The 18021-nt window shown below is 44.8% G+C and overlaps 1 protein-coding gene across 1 annotated transcript in view; it reads right to left on the minus strand.

The window, feature by feature from the left end:
- Window positions 1–2979: 2979 nt before the first annotated feature.
- The window catches only part of lmbrd1 (LMBR1 domain containing 1), a 71731-nt gene continuing 56689 nt past the window's right edge, over window positions 2980–18021 (minus strand). Inside the window, exons 15-16 of the mRNA XM_012817107.3 lie at window positions 5454–5545; window positions 2980–3978 (exon numbers count right to left, since the gene is read on the minus strand). Coding sequence (XP_012672561.1) covers window positions 3874–3978; window positions 5454–5545 — 197 coding nt within the window. The 3' untranslated portion in view covers window positions 2980–3873. The remainder of the gene's footprint in view (window positions 3979–5453; window positions 5546–18021) is intronic.

The raw sequence follows: 18021 nt of genomic DNA on the forward strand, positions 1-18021 counted from the left end.
TAAAACCCTTCATAGTAAGCCTATACAAACCCAAATGCATCAAAAAATCAATGAATCTCCTATGCATTCAGCTGTTAGTTTGTTCATGGTCCTCCTCTGAATAGGCAGCTGAATTCCTTGAAACTGAATCTCTTTCCTGTTACATTTATCTGCCCCTGAGAACCTGAATGGGGACATGCATCATAATTCTCCAGTCGAGGTCACAGCGTGGATCCCTCACAGAACAGCCTGTTCTTGCTCTCTCTTCTCAGCGAAGGCGGATCATGACTGAGGTCTCTAGACTAATATTTTGATCAAATTGATCTTCCCGTCTTGATTGCCCCCCCACGACTCCTGTTCCATTTGGCCATACCTGTTTGTTATGTGTCAGGTCTCTATCTACCCCACTGTGACTGGGACTAAGACAGCGGGGGCCATCTGAGGACAAGGCTTACGGGATGGGCTGAGGGGACCGAGTTCAACATTGTGTGTCAGTGAGGTGCAGATGGATATTGTGCTAGACATTTGGAGGTTCAACCTCCAGTGACTTCCAACCCTATATGCTCTCTCCTCCTTTGATATTCCCCCCTGAAGTGCCTTTTTTTGCTGTTTTGAGTGAACTGAATGTATCCTTTTTACTTCCAGTTCGGTCCCATGTGCTGTAGTTCAGGGGTAGGTTCCTCTTTTGCCATCTTTGACAGGATGTAGCGGCATACCTGAGAATCTTATTCCTGGGCTGTGGTCAGATAGTCTTTTTTGCTTAGGGAGTGAAATGACCCGGAAGTATTTAAGTGGCAGCCATGATAAAGAGTTGGTCAAATTCTCTAAATGCTAAGGAAAGGTGCTTCAATTCTTCCTTTCTAATCTCCTTTAGGATATGGTACACTGGACCATCCTCTACGAAAGGAAAAGAGATGATTCAGATTCTCTTAGCACTGCGGTTTTCCTTATACATTTGATGAGGTTTTCCACAGAGTTCAAGGAAAAGTGGTTAGGAGGACATAGGACGTAATTTTGTTTGAGTATCTGACTGCAGCCTTAGGAACAAAGTTTGTTGTAATCTTAATACATTTTAGTGTCCCAGGCTGTATGGTTAAGTGGTTATACATGACCCCTTGCTCAGGATGGGCATTCGTGGTATGCAGGGTTACTGGTACGCATATTTACATTATTGTAACTGTTTTTTCATCCACCTTGCCCCAGCCTCCAGATCAGGCAAAACTAGGACATGCATGTGCTGTCAGTGGTTAACTAAAAGTAAAGCTTGTGTAGAATCAATGGAATAAAGGCCATTTGTTGATCAGACACATTCATTATCAGCGATTAGCACTGGATAGACCACAATAATCGACTCTGATAATGGCTTGCTGTATTGATCCATTAGAGTTTACCAGAGTGGGTTTGTGTATAGGGTCACGTAAAGTATGTGGGTCAGCAAAAAAAGCCAGTTATGTCCTGACTGATTTCTAAGGCAGATCAAATGTACCTGGCCTAGTGGAGTCTTTGCCCCCCCCCCCCCCGTCTTTCCCCCCCAGTGAATAAAACAAGTGGCATGAGTCAATGAGGATTGAGGTTGGGAGCAACACAAGGGGAGGAAAGCCTTTTAGACCATTGTTTGCCAATTTCCTTTGACCTGGAAAAACCCAGTGAAACCAGTGCAGTCTAATGATTCCCTCTTCCATGTTGCAGTCAAAGACAAATGCATTCCCCGAGGTACATCACGAAAGCATGTTCTAAACAATTCATTCTTCCACAATTCATGCTCTCAAGCATGGAAGTCTACCCTAAGATACGTGTGTTTTCTTTTGCAAAGCCGTAAACTCAGTATGACTAAACTGTGATGAAACACATCAATGCTGTCGTTACTATTGACAAAATTCCCACTTTTATAAAAATCTGCATTTTATGGCTTGTATGGGTGTCGTGAAATGGGCAGCCCATCCCCCCCCAGCCCCCACTTGTGAGTCCAATTTACTTTTTAGCATTTTCCAAAATTATGCAGCGGGTGGATTTAGGCTCAGAGCCACAGATGAACATACACTTTAAAAAAAGGTTATTAAATTTTTAGGCATTACTGTAAGGTGGTACAAATTGCACAACTTGTGTGGTTTTCAATAAATGTCTTCCAGCAGTGAAAGCAGGAACTGACCTGAAAAAACTTTCTATTTTATACCATAAAATCCTCCTATTCACCTTTCTGACCTGAAAAAACTGATAAGTCATAACAGCTAACTCCTTCACATCTCTCTAAAACCCCTCCACTGTTCAAGTTGGAAGATGGTGATAAGAGGGAAGGTTAAGAGCTGTAACCTCTTCATGCCTTGAGATGGGGGAGGTGTGTCACTGGCTAAGTTGTGTGGATGACTCCTAATTTATTTTGTGAGGACCGCGCCATCTGTTGGGAGAGTGCATGAAATCACATGAACATCTGGCCAAAGGTGAAAACATGAAAAGTGTGTGTGTGTGTGTGTGTGTGTGTGTCTCACCCAACGTCAGGAGCACAAATGATGCTAAGAAAATTGCAGTCACAAGTCTGAAAACAATGGGTGTCCATCTGTGGTCCAGGGGGCAGTTAAACTGAGTACGCGCTTGCAGTACTAAACAGGCTCGCCACTCTGCCCATCAGCTTGATTGAATGGAACTTGTGAGCCCAAGTGTCCATAGCAACGGGCACTCAGGGAAGTGTGGGTGGAGCCTGGAACTCTGCAGGTGAAGGGGGGAGAAAGTAAACACAGTGGGAACAGCAGAGTGGACTTGAGATTCTAAGGTGAGCCAGGCTGTTCCGGTGTGACAATTACCACAGTGTCAGAGTGCTTTTCCCCGGGTGATGAAATTGCTGTTAGGGGAACGTGAGTGTGTGTGTGAATGTAGTGAAGTATCATTTAGCATTTCCTGTAAAATATGGATATTAAATAAAAGGTAATCCAACATTGTACAAGTACACAATACCAACTTTTGTTAAAAACAAACAAACAAACAAAATATTTATGACTCCATGAATCTGAGATGAATGTTTATTCAAAACTAATCCACTTCATTTGTATAATTTGTAAAATAAAATTTCACATCATTTCCATCACAAAATTAAGATTACTAAATCTGGTTGTGGTACAAGATATATGTTACAAACCCGAAAGACTCCTTCAACATACCTCCAGAAATGTACAGTGAGAGAAACAGGCAATTCGAATAAATAACACAGACATAAAGAGTGCTGTGGAGACAAAGAACGCTCCACCAAGTACTTTTGTATTTTTTATATTTTTCATATATATATTTATATAGAAAACTCTGAAGTACCTCATCAAACAACAACATCCTGCTTATACTTAAAGTTCTCAAATCGAACACGATTACCAATGCCTAAATCTCAAAGTGCAAGATTAAAATTCCGCTCTATGTTTGGTTTTCAACCAAAACATATTTGGAGACCTAGAGCATCAACTGCTGGTCATTGGTCCTGATGAGACTGAAATAGAACATGCGGCCCACTGGCAAGTGAAGAGAAGTTGAACACTTCAATCGGTTAATACATAAACTCTGAATTAGAATGGAGTTGTTATGGAACAGAAGAAGAACCCTTTAAGACAGAAAAGACCACATTCAGGATTTCTGGAATTGTGTCAGTCGCAAAACGCATGTCGATGTCAGTAACAAACTAATTAAAAAAACCTAAACAAACAAAAGCATTACTTTATTAAGATTACAGCAGTGGAGACAACTACCCACTTGTCTCATTTCAAATGATTTGTGCCTAATAAGAGCAGATCCAGTGTGCAAACCCTGTCAGCATGGCCCTGGTATGGGTACCGTCTGATCTGGGCAATGAAAAAAGCTGCTTGTCTCTCCTCCTCCTCCCCTTCCCTCCTCTTCCTCCCTCCATCCCTGCCTCCCTCAGTAGTCATCATCACTCACGTCGGAGTCGTCCGCCTCCACCTCTCCCTCAATCACCGACTTCTTCCCCTTGCAGCAGGAGACCGTCAGGCCGATGAGAAACACCTGATATGAGAGGAGAATCGTGATCAAGAAGAGTTGGGGACTTGAAAGACAAACTAAAGACACAAGAGTAGGACTAGTCAATAGAGGGGCTGAATGAAGGGGGAGCTCTTTTGAGGAGATTTAATTCCCTGGTAAAACAGATCACACAGCCAAAAACAATCCCACTGTACCACCCACTGCTGACTGCTAAATGTGCAAAAATGCTAAAAAGATTGCATTAAAAACAACCTGAATACCAATGTGCAAGAAACAAAGCCTGGCTTCGACTCCCCTACAAAAAAAACCACCCTTTAGAACTCATAATGACACAGCACACAATTGAAACGCTGCAGTATTCAGTAAAACCGCAACACCAGCCTGAGAACAATACGCCCTGATGTCCACCCTATTCTGCGGGTCAACTTCAAAATAGACTGTTCAATCAAAACTCCATCCACTGCACTGCTCCTCTCTGAGTGTCTGCTGTTGGACGATGTGTTGTGCTAAGGGTGGTGGCCCGAGTTAGAGCGGGACGTGGCTCTCAGTCTCCAGTGCTCTCAGGTGGAAGAGCCCAGAGCCACGCATTGTTGGGATGTCTGAAAGCAATCTTGAAGCATAATTAACACCTGGCTTCTCACATGATTGTGCCTTCATTACATCTGCCACTGTTAGGGCCTTGATTTCATTTTCTTCTTTCTCATCTTGTTTTTAGCTCACTTGTCATTTAATTAGAGCCTTCATTCTCTGGTCTTTCTCCTCATATTATGATGATGAGGAGCGGGACTGCTCGGGAAAATTGTTGACAAGAAAGGTGCATCCAAACAAGACTAGGTTGATGGTGCCTGCCGTACTGTGCCAGCAATCACCGCAATTACACGGAACAGGGAAAACGGTTTGCTGCCAACAACCTTCCCCTTAGACTCTGACCTGACAAAGTGTGAATGGCGATGGTGTGGTGATGAGTCTGGAACTGTACGTTTGCTGGTTTGGTGAGATTCATTATCACGGGGTCCAATTCTACAATCAGGTTAGTAAAGAGAGTCGTCCTTTCCATGACAACAGAGCACTTAACCTATACAACTTGTGAATCGCACTGCTGCGAGAATTCATAAAACTCAAGAAAATCTACAGGTTAACGACATGATACTTTTCATGGAAGTTAAATGGACACTAATGTGCTGAAACAGGCAGGGTCAAACCCCCACTCCAACCCCCTGTGTGTGTGCGTGTGTGCGTTTGTGTGTGTGTGCGTGTGTGCGTTTGTGTTTGTGTTTGTGTTACGGGCTCCTTTGAGGTTCCATATTGTCATGGTTATAACTTCGATACCTCACTCAGGGAAAGTGAAGCTAAGGTTCTTGTTTGAACTCAACCCCATGACCAGTGTTTCTTACCTTTGATCAGGCCGGCCATTCAGCTCTTCTGCTACAGCATGTGTAAACATGAACGCTCATACCCCACAGTGGGAACCCCTCAAACCCCCGCCGTCTTATACTCACCCCGATAAACGCCCAGTTACCAAAGTAGTAGATGGTGCTGAAGAACCAGAACTTGTGCAGGAAAAGGTATGATCTCGTCACTGTGCACTGATCTAGAGAAGAAGAAAAAAAGAAGAAAATAAACATTACAAATTTCCCAATGTCAAAACCAATCTTAGGGGCAAACTGAGATTACAGGTTTAGAGATGGTAATAACAGAGGAGGAGAAAAGGTGTGAGTGTTTGTATAATACCAACCTTAAACCTAAATAATGTGCACTTGAACTCAACGTGACAACTGCTATTTTTCATAATGCCATGGCTCATCCTAACCCAAGTAGGGAGACGTCATGAATAAAGCATGAGGCTGATTAATTAAAGTAATGAAACTATCAGACTTGTATATTTCAGAGATGAATTATTAATCACGACTGCATTGCAAGACAAATGTAACGCCGCATGTAGGTTGACTCTTAACATAAACCTTCTGCCCCAAACTCCGCCCCTCCCTCGCCCGCCCAAAATAAAAAGCACTAAATATGCCAAGCATTACCATAAGCGTGGGCATTAGTATGCTGCTTCTAGCGCTTTCTTTCCTGGGCATACGATGACCATGGGGCTTATTTTTATGTGCTCGAGAGGACTCCCTCACCCAGCCTCAAGTCCAGCAGGCCCACCAATGCACAACCTAGGGAGAGCTCCTCTGCTCTGCATTTCAACCAGCGGATGGAGGGAGGGATGGATGGATGGAGGGAGGCAGCTGGTAAAATCGCTGCTCAGTCCAGAAGATTGACCAACACTTACACCCCCCCCCCCCCTTTCAGCACATCAGCAACAAGCATAGGCAGAGAGGCTCTCTCTCTCTTTGGTGAATGTGAAAAGAGAGGACTGGTGTGGAGAGGGGAGGAAGTGTGCACCCTGGAGTCTGTGTGGCGTCGGCTCGAGGCTCCTCCGCTTGAGGAGGACGGGCGGTGGCGGTGGCGGCGACAGTGGCGACAGCAGCGGCGTCACCGGAGCCATTAGGGCCGATTAGCGCTGACGCTGATATCCCAGCATGCCCTTTTCATCTCCTCTGGCAGACTGTCTTGTCGTAATGGGGAGAATCAGTCACATGAGGACAGGGAGAGCCGGGGCAGGGGCAGGAGCAGGAGCAGTGGTGGCAGTCCTGCTTGCCTCAGTCTCCTCCGAGACCCGGCCTCATCACTTGAAGTGGCCCAGAGGTCCTCTGTTAGATGGGGGGATGGAGGGTGGATGTTTTCAGCTGTTCTACTAGATTTTGACTTCCTAAAGGTCTACACAAATTGACGAGCTGCTGGGCTCAGTCTTCAGAGAAAAAAATACATGTAGCGAACTGTAGAAGAAAATTGACCATGGAACCCGTAGGGGAGGCACTTGTGGCTTTAAATTAATTTTGTGGAGGAAATCAGGGAGCCACTTTAGTTATTGTGACCCTAAACTAATTTTATGGAGGAAATCAGGGAGCCTATTTGAGGCTATATTTGACATTTCCACTCATTACAAGCCAGACTGAGAACATACAGTATTTTATGATATAAACACAGACCTTTGCTGTGGGCCCATCCTCTGCACTTCAGAAAGAAGCATCAACCCTAATTTCAAACTTGAGATATTTCAATTCAGTCTAGAATGTCTGTCTGAGTGAGTCAGTAAGAGGGGCTGTTTTTCTGTTTCTCTCAAACGTGTTCAGAATGGCAGTGCACCCCATGACAGTGCTAGATATGTGATGTTGTTTCTTCTGTTTTGGGGTGGAGGGGTGGGGTTGGGGGTGGGGGTGGGGGTGGGGCGGTTCTAGTCTGTGAGCGATTAATGCTATTAGGGAGGCATCCGGATGTCGCCGTTACTGAGTGGCCCCGTGGGACCGGCTCCCGTCATTAATTACTCCGGCGGCGGCATCTGCTAAAATCATGGGGATAATGCAAAAGCTAATGGGGGGAGAGAGAGGGAGAAAGAAAGGGAGAGAGAAAGAGAGAGAGAGAGAAAGAGAGAGAGAGAGAGAGGGATGAGCAGAGTCAATGACACAGCAGATTTTGACGATGTTGTCAGTCAACCGACCAATGATGCACAAGTAAAAAAGATCACATGCACATGACTGAGGAAATACTGTCGGTAAGTGACCGACGAATTACCCAATGAAACATTGAGGCCTCCCACATGGTATGATATGACTGGGATTTTAAAAAGTCAATTAGAAAGTGAGAGGTGATTAGGTCCCAGACCCTTATCCGCTGTGCAAATGTAAGGTGATGACGAAGCTGCTCACTCGCATACTGTAAATGGATATCCCAGGGTTTGGGATGAGGATGCCGCAAAACAGTGCCAGAATGCCAGATTATTCATATGGAGTCAATTTCCTCTTTTGTCTCCAGCGATGGCATTAAACTCTGAACTTCCTCTGAATGGGTTTCTGCTCTCAATGAGCTTTGTGCTCCCTTGTGCTTCGTCTCTTTTCTGTCAGTTGAACCAGGCACTGAAATATTTAATTTAATACCCCGAGGCACATTAGATTTTGTATTGGTTGGGGTGTGTGTGTGTGTGTGTGTGTGTGTGTGTGTGTGTGTGTGTGTGTGTGTGTGTGTGTGTGTGTGTGTCTGTATGGGGACCACATCTCTTCGGTAATTTTCTGATTTAATTTTTTTGGCATATCACAATTACTAAATGACACACTGCTTCCAAGTTCTCAAAGACTTTTTTTTTTTTTTAGATGTTAGAGTCTGCCGTACTGAACCCACCTCACCTTTGCTTGACGAATTTCAGTCTTTTAATACTCTTACTTTCCTTGTGTTATGTGGCGGTCAATATCCCTGCCAAAATGCCAGTCTTCATCTAATGCCTTGAACTGAGAGAACAAGGTCATGCAAAATATAATTATTATTGCCAATAAAGATAACTGCTAACTTAAGAGCCAGGGGCAAGGGTGCCGCAACTGGATGAAACCTGTCCAGTCCAAAAAACAGACGCCATTTTGAGCCATGGTGCATTCACCTACAGTGAATTCTCAATATGTAGGGACTAAAGCATTAAAACACACAGCTTTACTCCCTTGCTGCCGAACGCTGGCAAGAGACAAAGGACAATCCCATGTGGAGAGGAACGGCGTGAATGTTTACTGTGAGGCATTGCAAAGCAATTGCCACCACGGCACCTTGTGTAATTGGCGCAGCAGCCGCGCTACGGGTGCGTGCTAATGACACCCCGGCCCCCCACTTAAGCCCCGGGTTGAGTCTGTTAACATCACCGGAGAGAGCGCCACGGCACCCCCCCCCCCCCCCCCCCCCGAGCTAGGACCTGTCACGTCGGACAAGAAGAGACAAAGACGCTGCACGCGAGGTTAAGAGGAAACTTGTGTCCCTGTTACCGAGGATCGAGCCTCACCCCCCTTGAACCCGTGCTGCTGCTGGCCAAGAGGGGAACACATCCCGTGTTCACCTCCATGTTTAATTCAAGGAAGCGCATGCTGGGGGGGGGGTAGGAGGAAGTGAGAAGTGTTACTGTGGACGTCTTCACCAAGAGCAAGCATGGGGGGGCGGGGGGTGTTTCAACACACACACACACACACACACACGTATACACACACACACACACACACACGTACATGCACACACATAAACTAAATCAACACATTTATTAAAGCTGAGACGTCTGACATGCTCAATGGTTACTTCATTCCATTAACCTGACAGAGATATGCCTGGATTGACACGACAGCATGACGTGCTAGTGATTACTGCACTGCGAGCAGACAGCTTGTCATTTGTAAAGATATGCATGTTTGTGTCTGTGTGTCTGTGTGTGTGTGTGTGTGTGTGTGTGTGTGTGTGTGTGTGTGTGTGCCTCTCTCTCTCTCTCTCTCTCTCTCTCTCTCTCTCTGTGTGTGTGTGTGTGTGTGTGTGTGTGTGCCTTTTCCCAGCACACACTGTTGGTGTGTGCACACGAGTGCTCCAAGCCCAAAGGGGACCACGAGGAAAGATAGTGGCAGCATTCAGCGAGCAAAGCCTCTATTTAACAGCCCAGGCCGCTTTTCTTCAACGCCAAACGGCATAAAAACGACTCACTAGACATCTGAATAGAAGGCACAAACGCTTCAGGTTATTTGGGAAGCTAGAGGAGAAAAGAAATAATGAGTAGAGAGTATTATCCACTGTGTCTGAGGGGCTGCTGTATCTATGACTGGGATGAGAGAGTGGCCCATGACTCCAGGCTTTCGGTGATGGTCTGTGATGCAGAGGGCCTAAGGGATGGGGGGGGGATACGGCCAAACATGAGAGGTGAAGCTGTGTGTGGGCAAAGAAAACACCACATACAGACACACACACAGACACACACAGACACACACAGACACACACACACAGACACACACAGACACACACAGACAAACAGACACACACACACACACAATCACACACAATCACACACAGATACACACACACACACACAGATACACAGAAACACAACACCACAAGCTTAAGCATGTATGACGAACACCAACAGACAAATCGCAGTGTTGGAAGTGGAGGGGAGAGGACATCAACAGCACTCTCACATCCTTTTCAGACTAACAACCTGACAAAAGCGTAACGCCTGTTTAATCAATTCAGACCAAGCCAGTCGACGCTGGTCACACCCAGGTAGTGGCAATTTAGATTGGACCTGGGCTGCAACCCAGGATGGCATTATATACAGTCTGTATATTTCGTTTCAGTAGATTTCGTTTTTAGGCTTTGTATCTTTCGTAGTCAAGAAACTGAGTCCAATAACCCTTCCATACTAAAAGAATCCACACAGGATTAACCCTGGCTGAACGCTGATATGAAGAATTATATTGGGAATTCGAGGGAAGGAAGATCTCAGGCATCTGTCATTAATAGACTAAGATGCTACTGCACAGATTTAGTTGGCTGTGACAAACTTGAAACTACTAGATAGTCTTTCCAAACCATTAATCCATAAATCAATTTTTGCTCATTATCCACAAGAACATCTCAAGATGCTCCTGGGTTTCCAGAGCCCTGTTAACTACCTTAGTTTAGTTGCCCAGACCATGAACTACTGATGGTGATTCCAGGCATGTCTGTTTTGTGACGTAGGTTTTCTCTGTTTGGATTTCTCATCAACCTTGAATGGAACTCTTGAGCTCAAAAACACTCACAAGAGTTCTTCCATGCTCTTCCTGCACTAATGCACCCCACTCAGTGAGGCCAGCTCTCTCAAGGTTCAAGGCAAAAAAAAAAAAAAGGATTCACAAAAAAAAAAAAAAAAGAACTGGTTTATAGTGGTGAAGGATGCTCGTGGCGGCCATCCAAAAAGACCTTCAGACAACTCAGGGAATATGTTTGTGTTAATATTGTGTGCAACTAAGGATTAGATACTACTCTCTTGTATCTAATATGTCCAGTAACATCATATAATCATAAAAATACTGCCTGTTGAGGTATCGACAGAAAGCAGCACGCTTTACAAGCGATTTTGGGGACGGGTGCTGTCGGGGACACGTGCTTTTCTGACTATTTGTTTAATACATCGGAATGGCTGAACACCACACTTCCTGATCCTGTGACAAAAAAAAAAAAAAAAAAACAGAAGCCTGCCAGCAAATTCGGATAAGAATGAACTCTTGAGTGATTAAACGGTCATATAATAGTGGTAAGCAGCGCACACTGGTACCAGCCATTTGCACTCTGCGGCAACACTTTTCTTGATTGTTAATCATAATGAGATCATTATAGGAAATAAAGACAACACACGGTATAATACGCACCACCTCCAGGGAATCTCGCACTCAGATAATTACCTCCACAGAAAAAAAGCCTAATGACAGAGGGGTTGATTGCATCAATCATGGGGGACTGAGCATCAATGAAGGTGATTGTGTGTGTGTGTGTGTGTGTGTGTGTGTGTGTGTGTGTGTGTGTGTGTGTGTGTGTGTGTGTGTGTGTGTGTGGACAGACAGAAGGTACAAATGTCTGCATGTGGACATGGAGCTGATGAACGTTCGGTGTGTGTTGTGATGGTATGTATGGAAACTAGGGTATTAGATTAGGTTTGTTTGATCATTAGTATATTTGTCACAAATGTCACATCCTGAGCACAACAACCTTGGCTTACAGAGGCTTAACTCAATAAAGCACCAGTCTCAGTGGAAATAAAGTCTACGTAACAGCAAATAACAAACAAACTAATTTAAGGACTTTGTTTAGATTTCTGTCTCAAGGATGCCATGCCATGGATATTAAAAATACTACATCACTCATCTGATAAGATACACACTCACTGCCACACACGTGTGTGTCTTTGCACCACTGCTCTTCCGTTCGGCAGACAATACACCCGTAAGCGGGTCATGCTTGTGTCACACGGCTTTGATGAGAGAGATAGCAATGGGCCAGTACACTCTCCGGAGAGATCTCCAGTTCCAGGTGACAGCGAGAACAAGCAGTGGCCAAACCTGCCCCCCCTCCCTGCACCCCCTCCCTCCACCCCCAGCCCAGCCCCCACCATCTGGGCCTCTCCAGCTGCTCACCTGGGTTACAGGCCTAGCACTCACAGATGGTCCTCTACAGTGGTCTGCCTAAACAGATTACCGTGTACACCACTGACCTGCTTCACCTTCACAGAGAGAGCGAGACAGAGGGAGCGAGACAGAGACAGACAGTGAAAAGAAAAGAAGCCCTCTTGGGTGATTCCAGCTTCTTCTCAGAAGGCCTCTGTCTCCCTCTACATGCTTTCTCTTTCTTTCTCTCTTTCTCTATCTCACTCTCTCTCTCTCTCTCTCTCTCTCTCCTCACTGTAGAATTATTCATGTGGTTGCACTGGTCTTGTCTGGTACACCAGCCCTGGCACTGCACTAGTGTTGTACCATACACCACAGAGAAAGGTAGCGGGGCTCCGCCAAACATCTTTTTGGGGGCCGGGGTCGCATTTTTAGACTGCGGAGCACGCCTTGTTTTCCCCTCCATTCCATTTCCTTCTTTTCAGCATTCAGTGCTGCTGTTTTGGGCTTGTTTTTGTATTCCGCTGTCCTCGCTAAAAAGCACTCTCCCCACTATCACTGACACTTTTATCATTCCTCTCCTCTCCTCTCCTCTGCTCTGCCAGGACTGGATGCGGTGCCCAACCCCTCCTCTCCTCTCCTCTCCAAAATGAAAACATCAGAATCCCAGGAGAATGCCATCCTGCTCTCTCCGACTCAGGTTTCGCTTTCATTGTCTGAGAGCCATGAGTGGGCTGAATGCATAGACGGGAGATATCCAGTGGGTTCAAAAAGAGCGGGAGAGAGAGAGAGAGAGAGAGAGAGAGAGAGAGAGAGAGAGAGAGAGAGAGAGAGAGAGAGAGAGAGAGAGAGAGAGAGAAAAGTTTGGGAAACGAGCAGCATGACTCCAATGTATTCGTTTACTTGAAAGTAAACACACGCACGCACACGCAAACGCACACACACACACACAATAAAGACACCTCTAAGAGCCACTTCAAATGGTTTTGTGCCACGGAAAGATTAAAAAACATGGTCTGAGTTGTGTGTTGCGTGCCTGTCATCTTTCCCTGTTGTGTACAAAGGCGACACAACCAAGCAGGCCTGCACTCCATGGGATGGGGCCAGAGCAGGCATGCCAACTTTATTAATTAAACTCTTCATTAATCATCTACCCCATTGTAATTCTTCACCCCATAATTGGAGCTCTTTCATAGCCAATAAGGGATTTGGGAAGAGAACACATTTGACAGTGGTGGCTGAGGAGTGTGTGTGTGTGTGTGTGTGTGTGTGTGTGTGCGTGTGTGTGTGTGCGCGTGTGTGTGTGTGTGTGTGTGTGAGAGAGTGAGAGAGTGAGAGAGAAAGAGAGAGAGAGAGATATGGTTATAGCTACTCTAGATCCAAGCCAGCGCTCCTAGAATGACGAGTTGAAGAGATTCATTAAGACTCTTGGCAGCGCTCGCGACGAGAAGCCAGCAGTCTCCAATCGAGTGACTTTATTTTGAGGCTGATCGTTTGGAAGTTGCTGCCGGAGTCACTGATCAATTAAATTGAATGCTAATCAAAGGTCGATGAATCAAAAGGCATCACCAAGAAAGTGCACAGTGAGGCAAATCTTGAATGTTAACCGCTAAATTGGAGCAGGAGAATAAAAATAGTCTTTTAAAAAGGGGGGAAAAAATGACGATTGATATTCAACTATTTCTAAAACAGTAGAGGAGGAAGATCCAAAGTATAATTAGATATACCAAAGGTGTCACTCTTTGTTAAGAGATGTAAAATACACACACGAATAAAATCCAATAAAGTATACCAGATATTAGATAGATATAGAGCAAATATTCGTTGACTCAATATGAAACTGAGCTTTGGGCTTGTGGTGTTCCTGCCACCCCTGCCTGCCTTTACACCGTAGACAGCATGATTCGTGCTCCATCTCTGTGTTTCCCAATCAACCCGCTCGACTGCCATTTGGGGTCCAAGGGAGGGTGGAGGCCTGGGTGCTTCAGTGTTCCTTCGATGCACTGCACTAAAGACAACAAATGTTTTGATGTGTTCCTGCTGCTAGACTTATTGTGCTAAATGCTCCTAATTAAATACTCAGACATTCAGGGCATTCAGGATTTTGCCTCAATTATACAGGACAAAGATGTGGTACCTAGAGAGAGCAAATCTTAACAAAAATTTTCTGTTGAGGAAATTATACATTTGTGCTAACCCTAACCCACAAAGACAGCATTTCAAACTTGCATCAGGAAGAGGTTCATTACTGAAGCGCCAAAAAGAAGTTTCAGTAGTTTGTAGGAAAGCTAAAACTACAAGGCCAGTCTTCGTTATAATTTTGCCTCACTGAATGCCGTCAATGTGAACTTTGAGCGATGCATCACCTCTTTCAAAGGAATTCAGGATCACTGACATTTGCTTAAGTTACTAAATACCTCTCAGAGCAGGTGGTTTGACAAAAGGCTATGTCACAAGAAAACTTTGAAAACTAAAGTTTCAAATGATGTAAAACAGCCACCAAAGAGAATTGTGTCCATTTTGAATGCAGCAGGTACGGTTTTCAAAGAGCATTTTTGGGAAACGGGAAAATGTCTGCTTTCGACACCAATGGCAGGCTGCAACTTCAACAACAAATGTGATTGAATATCTGCCATTTGTTTACCTTACACTCATTCAAGAGTCACGGAACTGTGTCTGAATCCACTCAAAGACACTTAGATTCCTTACAGGAGTCTGAGAGGCACTTCCTCTCTGCATTAATGGAGTCGGGTCTTGACTGACACCAGCCATTCTGAGCAATATCAAAGAGCAATCCTCTTCATACAGGCATAATGAAAATTGATTTTTGTCTGTGTACAGGAAGACATGAAAACGTGTCTTCCAGCATGCATGTAATACAATGTGAGAGGTTGCTAGGGAACAGATGAGAAGTCTGATTTTATGTGTTGAGGCAGTATATTTATACAGTCTCACTACATTTTATATAAGAGACAAAAAGTCTATATTAATAGTATAGAGTAATAGAGTTTGGGCCTCTTCCTCTTATTCCTTCCAGATCGGTGACAAGACTGTCTGTCTCCGTTTGCACAGCCTGATGCGCCCGATTAGAGAACGTGTCTTACTTCTTGGACTTGAATGAACGCATATGGTGCCCTCATTTAATAGCTGCGCTCAGCGTTTGATCAAAAAAGTAGCCATTTTATGTCAATTTCCTTCCCTGTCATTCACTTTGCACTGTCCCACACTTTGCTTGCTGGTCATATGCTGGTATGCGTTGAACTTGGAAGCATAAAAAAAGGAATGAATCAAGGTAAACGCCAAAACAACCAAAGTTTCCAAATATTATTTGAATCTTTGCTAGGCTTATTCACCATTTGGGATTATTCACTTCTCTCTGGTTATGGAATATTACCTGTGGTTCATAGATGTTTTTGGTGTTTTCTGAAAAAGATTCAATTATTGTGAGTCACTCCATCTCAAAACACACAGCCAACGCAAAAACAATGGAAATGGCTTCCATTACCCTCCAGGAGTCTAGTTAAAAAAAATAAAAATAAAGAAGCCCACTAAAGGGGTTCAAGGGGTTCCAATAATGGCCCTTGTCTCAATTCATCTTGGGCTAAGCAGTGACCAGCGGTGGCCTGCCTGATGCCTGCTGACTGACTGACCTCTCCTTCTGCCCGATCCACTACCCGGAGCTTTCAATCTCAACCTCCAGCCGCTCCACCCGATCGAATACGCTGCCGGAGCTCCAAATCAGATTCAACAGTTAATTACAATCGCGGAGGGGAAAAAAAACAACATTACTGGTACTCATTTTTGCAATGTTTTCGTGACCTAGGCAGGAACTACTAACCTACACAAATCACTCCGCTAAACTACCAGCTGAACCAAAGTCCGTGAGCGGTGGACAACTAAACCTTAACACGGTGGAATGGTGTGGGAATGTGGGGGCTCATCTCTGCAAAAGGTGGGCAGTTGATTCTTATTGACTGACTCATATATAGTCACTGTAGGTCCAGCCAATCTACACTACAAGTCAAAAGAGCATGAGGGAGCAATATGGTTGCTGTGATGCTCCCAGCATGAGTGAGTGTCCTGGGCGGGGAGCAGCCCAAACATCCCTCACGGCTATAATGAACTGGCCTAGACAAACAAATCAGGCATTATAAACAGCAAATACTGCAAAGTAAGCTAGACAAGAGCTGGACCGCTAGCAGCAAACAACATTAAACAATTCATCTCCTTAAGAGCACGATGCTACAGACCCAGTCACTTGGAACTAAGTGGATCTTTTTGTTTTTTTGTTTTTGCAAGCACATGATCTAGCCTGAAGGCTACACATACGACGCGTGTAAACACATGTAGCAGTGATGGAGCGCAAACATGTAAAGATGGAATTCAGAGTATAAAAAGACGGCAGTGAATATTCTTTGCTTGTTAGCAACACGTAGGTGCCTGCCTGTGTCTCTCTCTTTCTCTCTATCTCTCTCTCTCTCTGTCTTTCTTTCTCTCTCTCTCTATCTCTCTGTTAAGACCTTTATAATGAGAGACAAACAAGATGTCAGATGTTGACACCACAAGTGAATCTCTGACCTGCTGGAATAACAACCTGAGAAAACGACGCCTTTGGTTGATGTAGAGCAAACAGGGAAAATGTGCTTCATTTGCATCCGCAGCTGCAGGATCGCATTGGAACATCCAGCAATTTGATGAGTGGTAGCCATGGCAACACACAAGATCCCAAGATATACCGCATGTCTCTGTGGTCCAGGATGAACACAGGCATAATATTATACGCATAACATGTGGCTACAGAGTGGAGAAATGTGCTTCAACATGTGTTTCAATCATTAAGCTATGTAATGGGATGGCCATTCTCATGTACTGAAGAACATTTTTGCATTAACTTATTAATAAAGTGTGATTAAGCCCTACTTGACTTTTAGCTCAGAGACCAGCATTTAATGACTGAGGAAACGAAAATGTTCTTTTGCAAGGGTAAAAACGAGGAGCAAATCTGTAAGGCCTTTTTATTCTAGTCATAGAATATTCTAGTCTAGTTTATTCACCGAATGCATGATTACTGCATGGAGACCAAGCAGGAGACAAGCGAGGAGAATAGAAGCTTCCATGAAGAAACACACACAAAAAGACACACAACACCAAGCACAAGCACAAACACAAGCACAAACACACAAGAGACACACATAAACACACACCACAACGCCTCTGGGGGAAACATGACAGACACTCAACTACCAGACATGAACGCCAAAGCCAAAGGCAGGGGAGGGCAGTGAAGCTGCCTCCGCCCAGCCCAGCCCAGCCCCGCCTGGAGCCTGATGGAGCACAGTGTTGGAGAGCTGCAGAAGCCTGAGCCGGAGCCCGTTTCCGAGTTCTGGAGGCTCGGCGTGGCTCTCCTTTGGCGTCCCCTCTCTATTGCATGTGTTCTCCCTGCTTGACACTTCCTCCTACTCACGCTTGGTTGTGCAACGGGCTGTTATGCAAGGGAAGAGATGCTTTCCAGAGTCAGCCAGGGGGGGGTTGGCTTGGGCTTTTTTTTTTTTTTTTTTTACATGAAAAAGTGAATGGGTGAAGGCAAGAGACTGGCACAGGTTGTTGTGGTGTGTGTGTGTGTGTGTGTGTGTGTGTGTGTGTGTGTGTGTGTGTGTGTGTGTGTGTGTGGTGGTGGTTTGGGGGGGTCTAAGCTGGGCTCTGTGCTCCTGTATGGGTTGGCGGTGGGCATTGTTTTGTTTTGGAGACAGAGGGAGTGAAACAGTGGATGGCCACACGTTCAGAGACCTGAAGTAGTCATTGGAGGGGAGAGCTGAGAGGCTGGCGAGGATTCGTAAGATTTCTTTGGACAATGATTATTGACTGGCACCAAACACTTCAACAGGGAAATGAGGCATCAGTTCCTCAGAATGTTAATGTCTTATATATAATTAAGCTGTTTGCATAGTTTATTAACGTTATGGAATCTAAGTAGATTCATTTATGAAGTATATATAGAATTGCATATAGAATTGTTATTGCATAATAGCGTCAATGCTACTAGTGCACATGTAGTGCTGACATGTTTGCCTAACGGTCTCAA

The sequence above is a fragment of the Clupea harengus genome, chromosome 13 (assembly GCF_900700415.2).
Source record: "Clupea harengus chromosome 13, Ch_v2.0.2, whole genome shotgun sequence".
NCBI lineage: Eukaryota > Metazoa > Chordata > Actinopteri > Clupeiformes > Clupeidae > Clupea > Clupea harengus.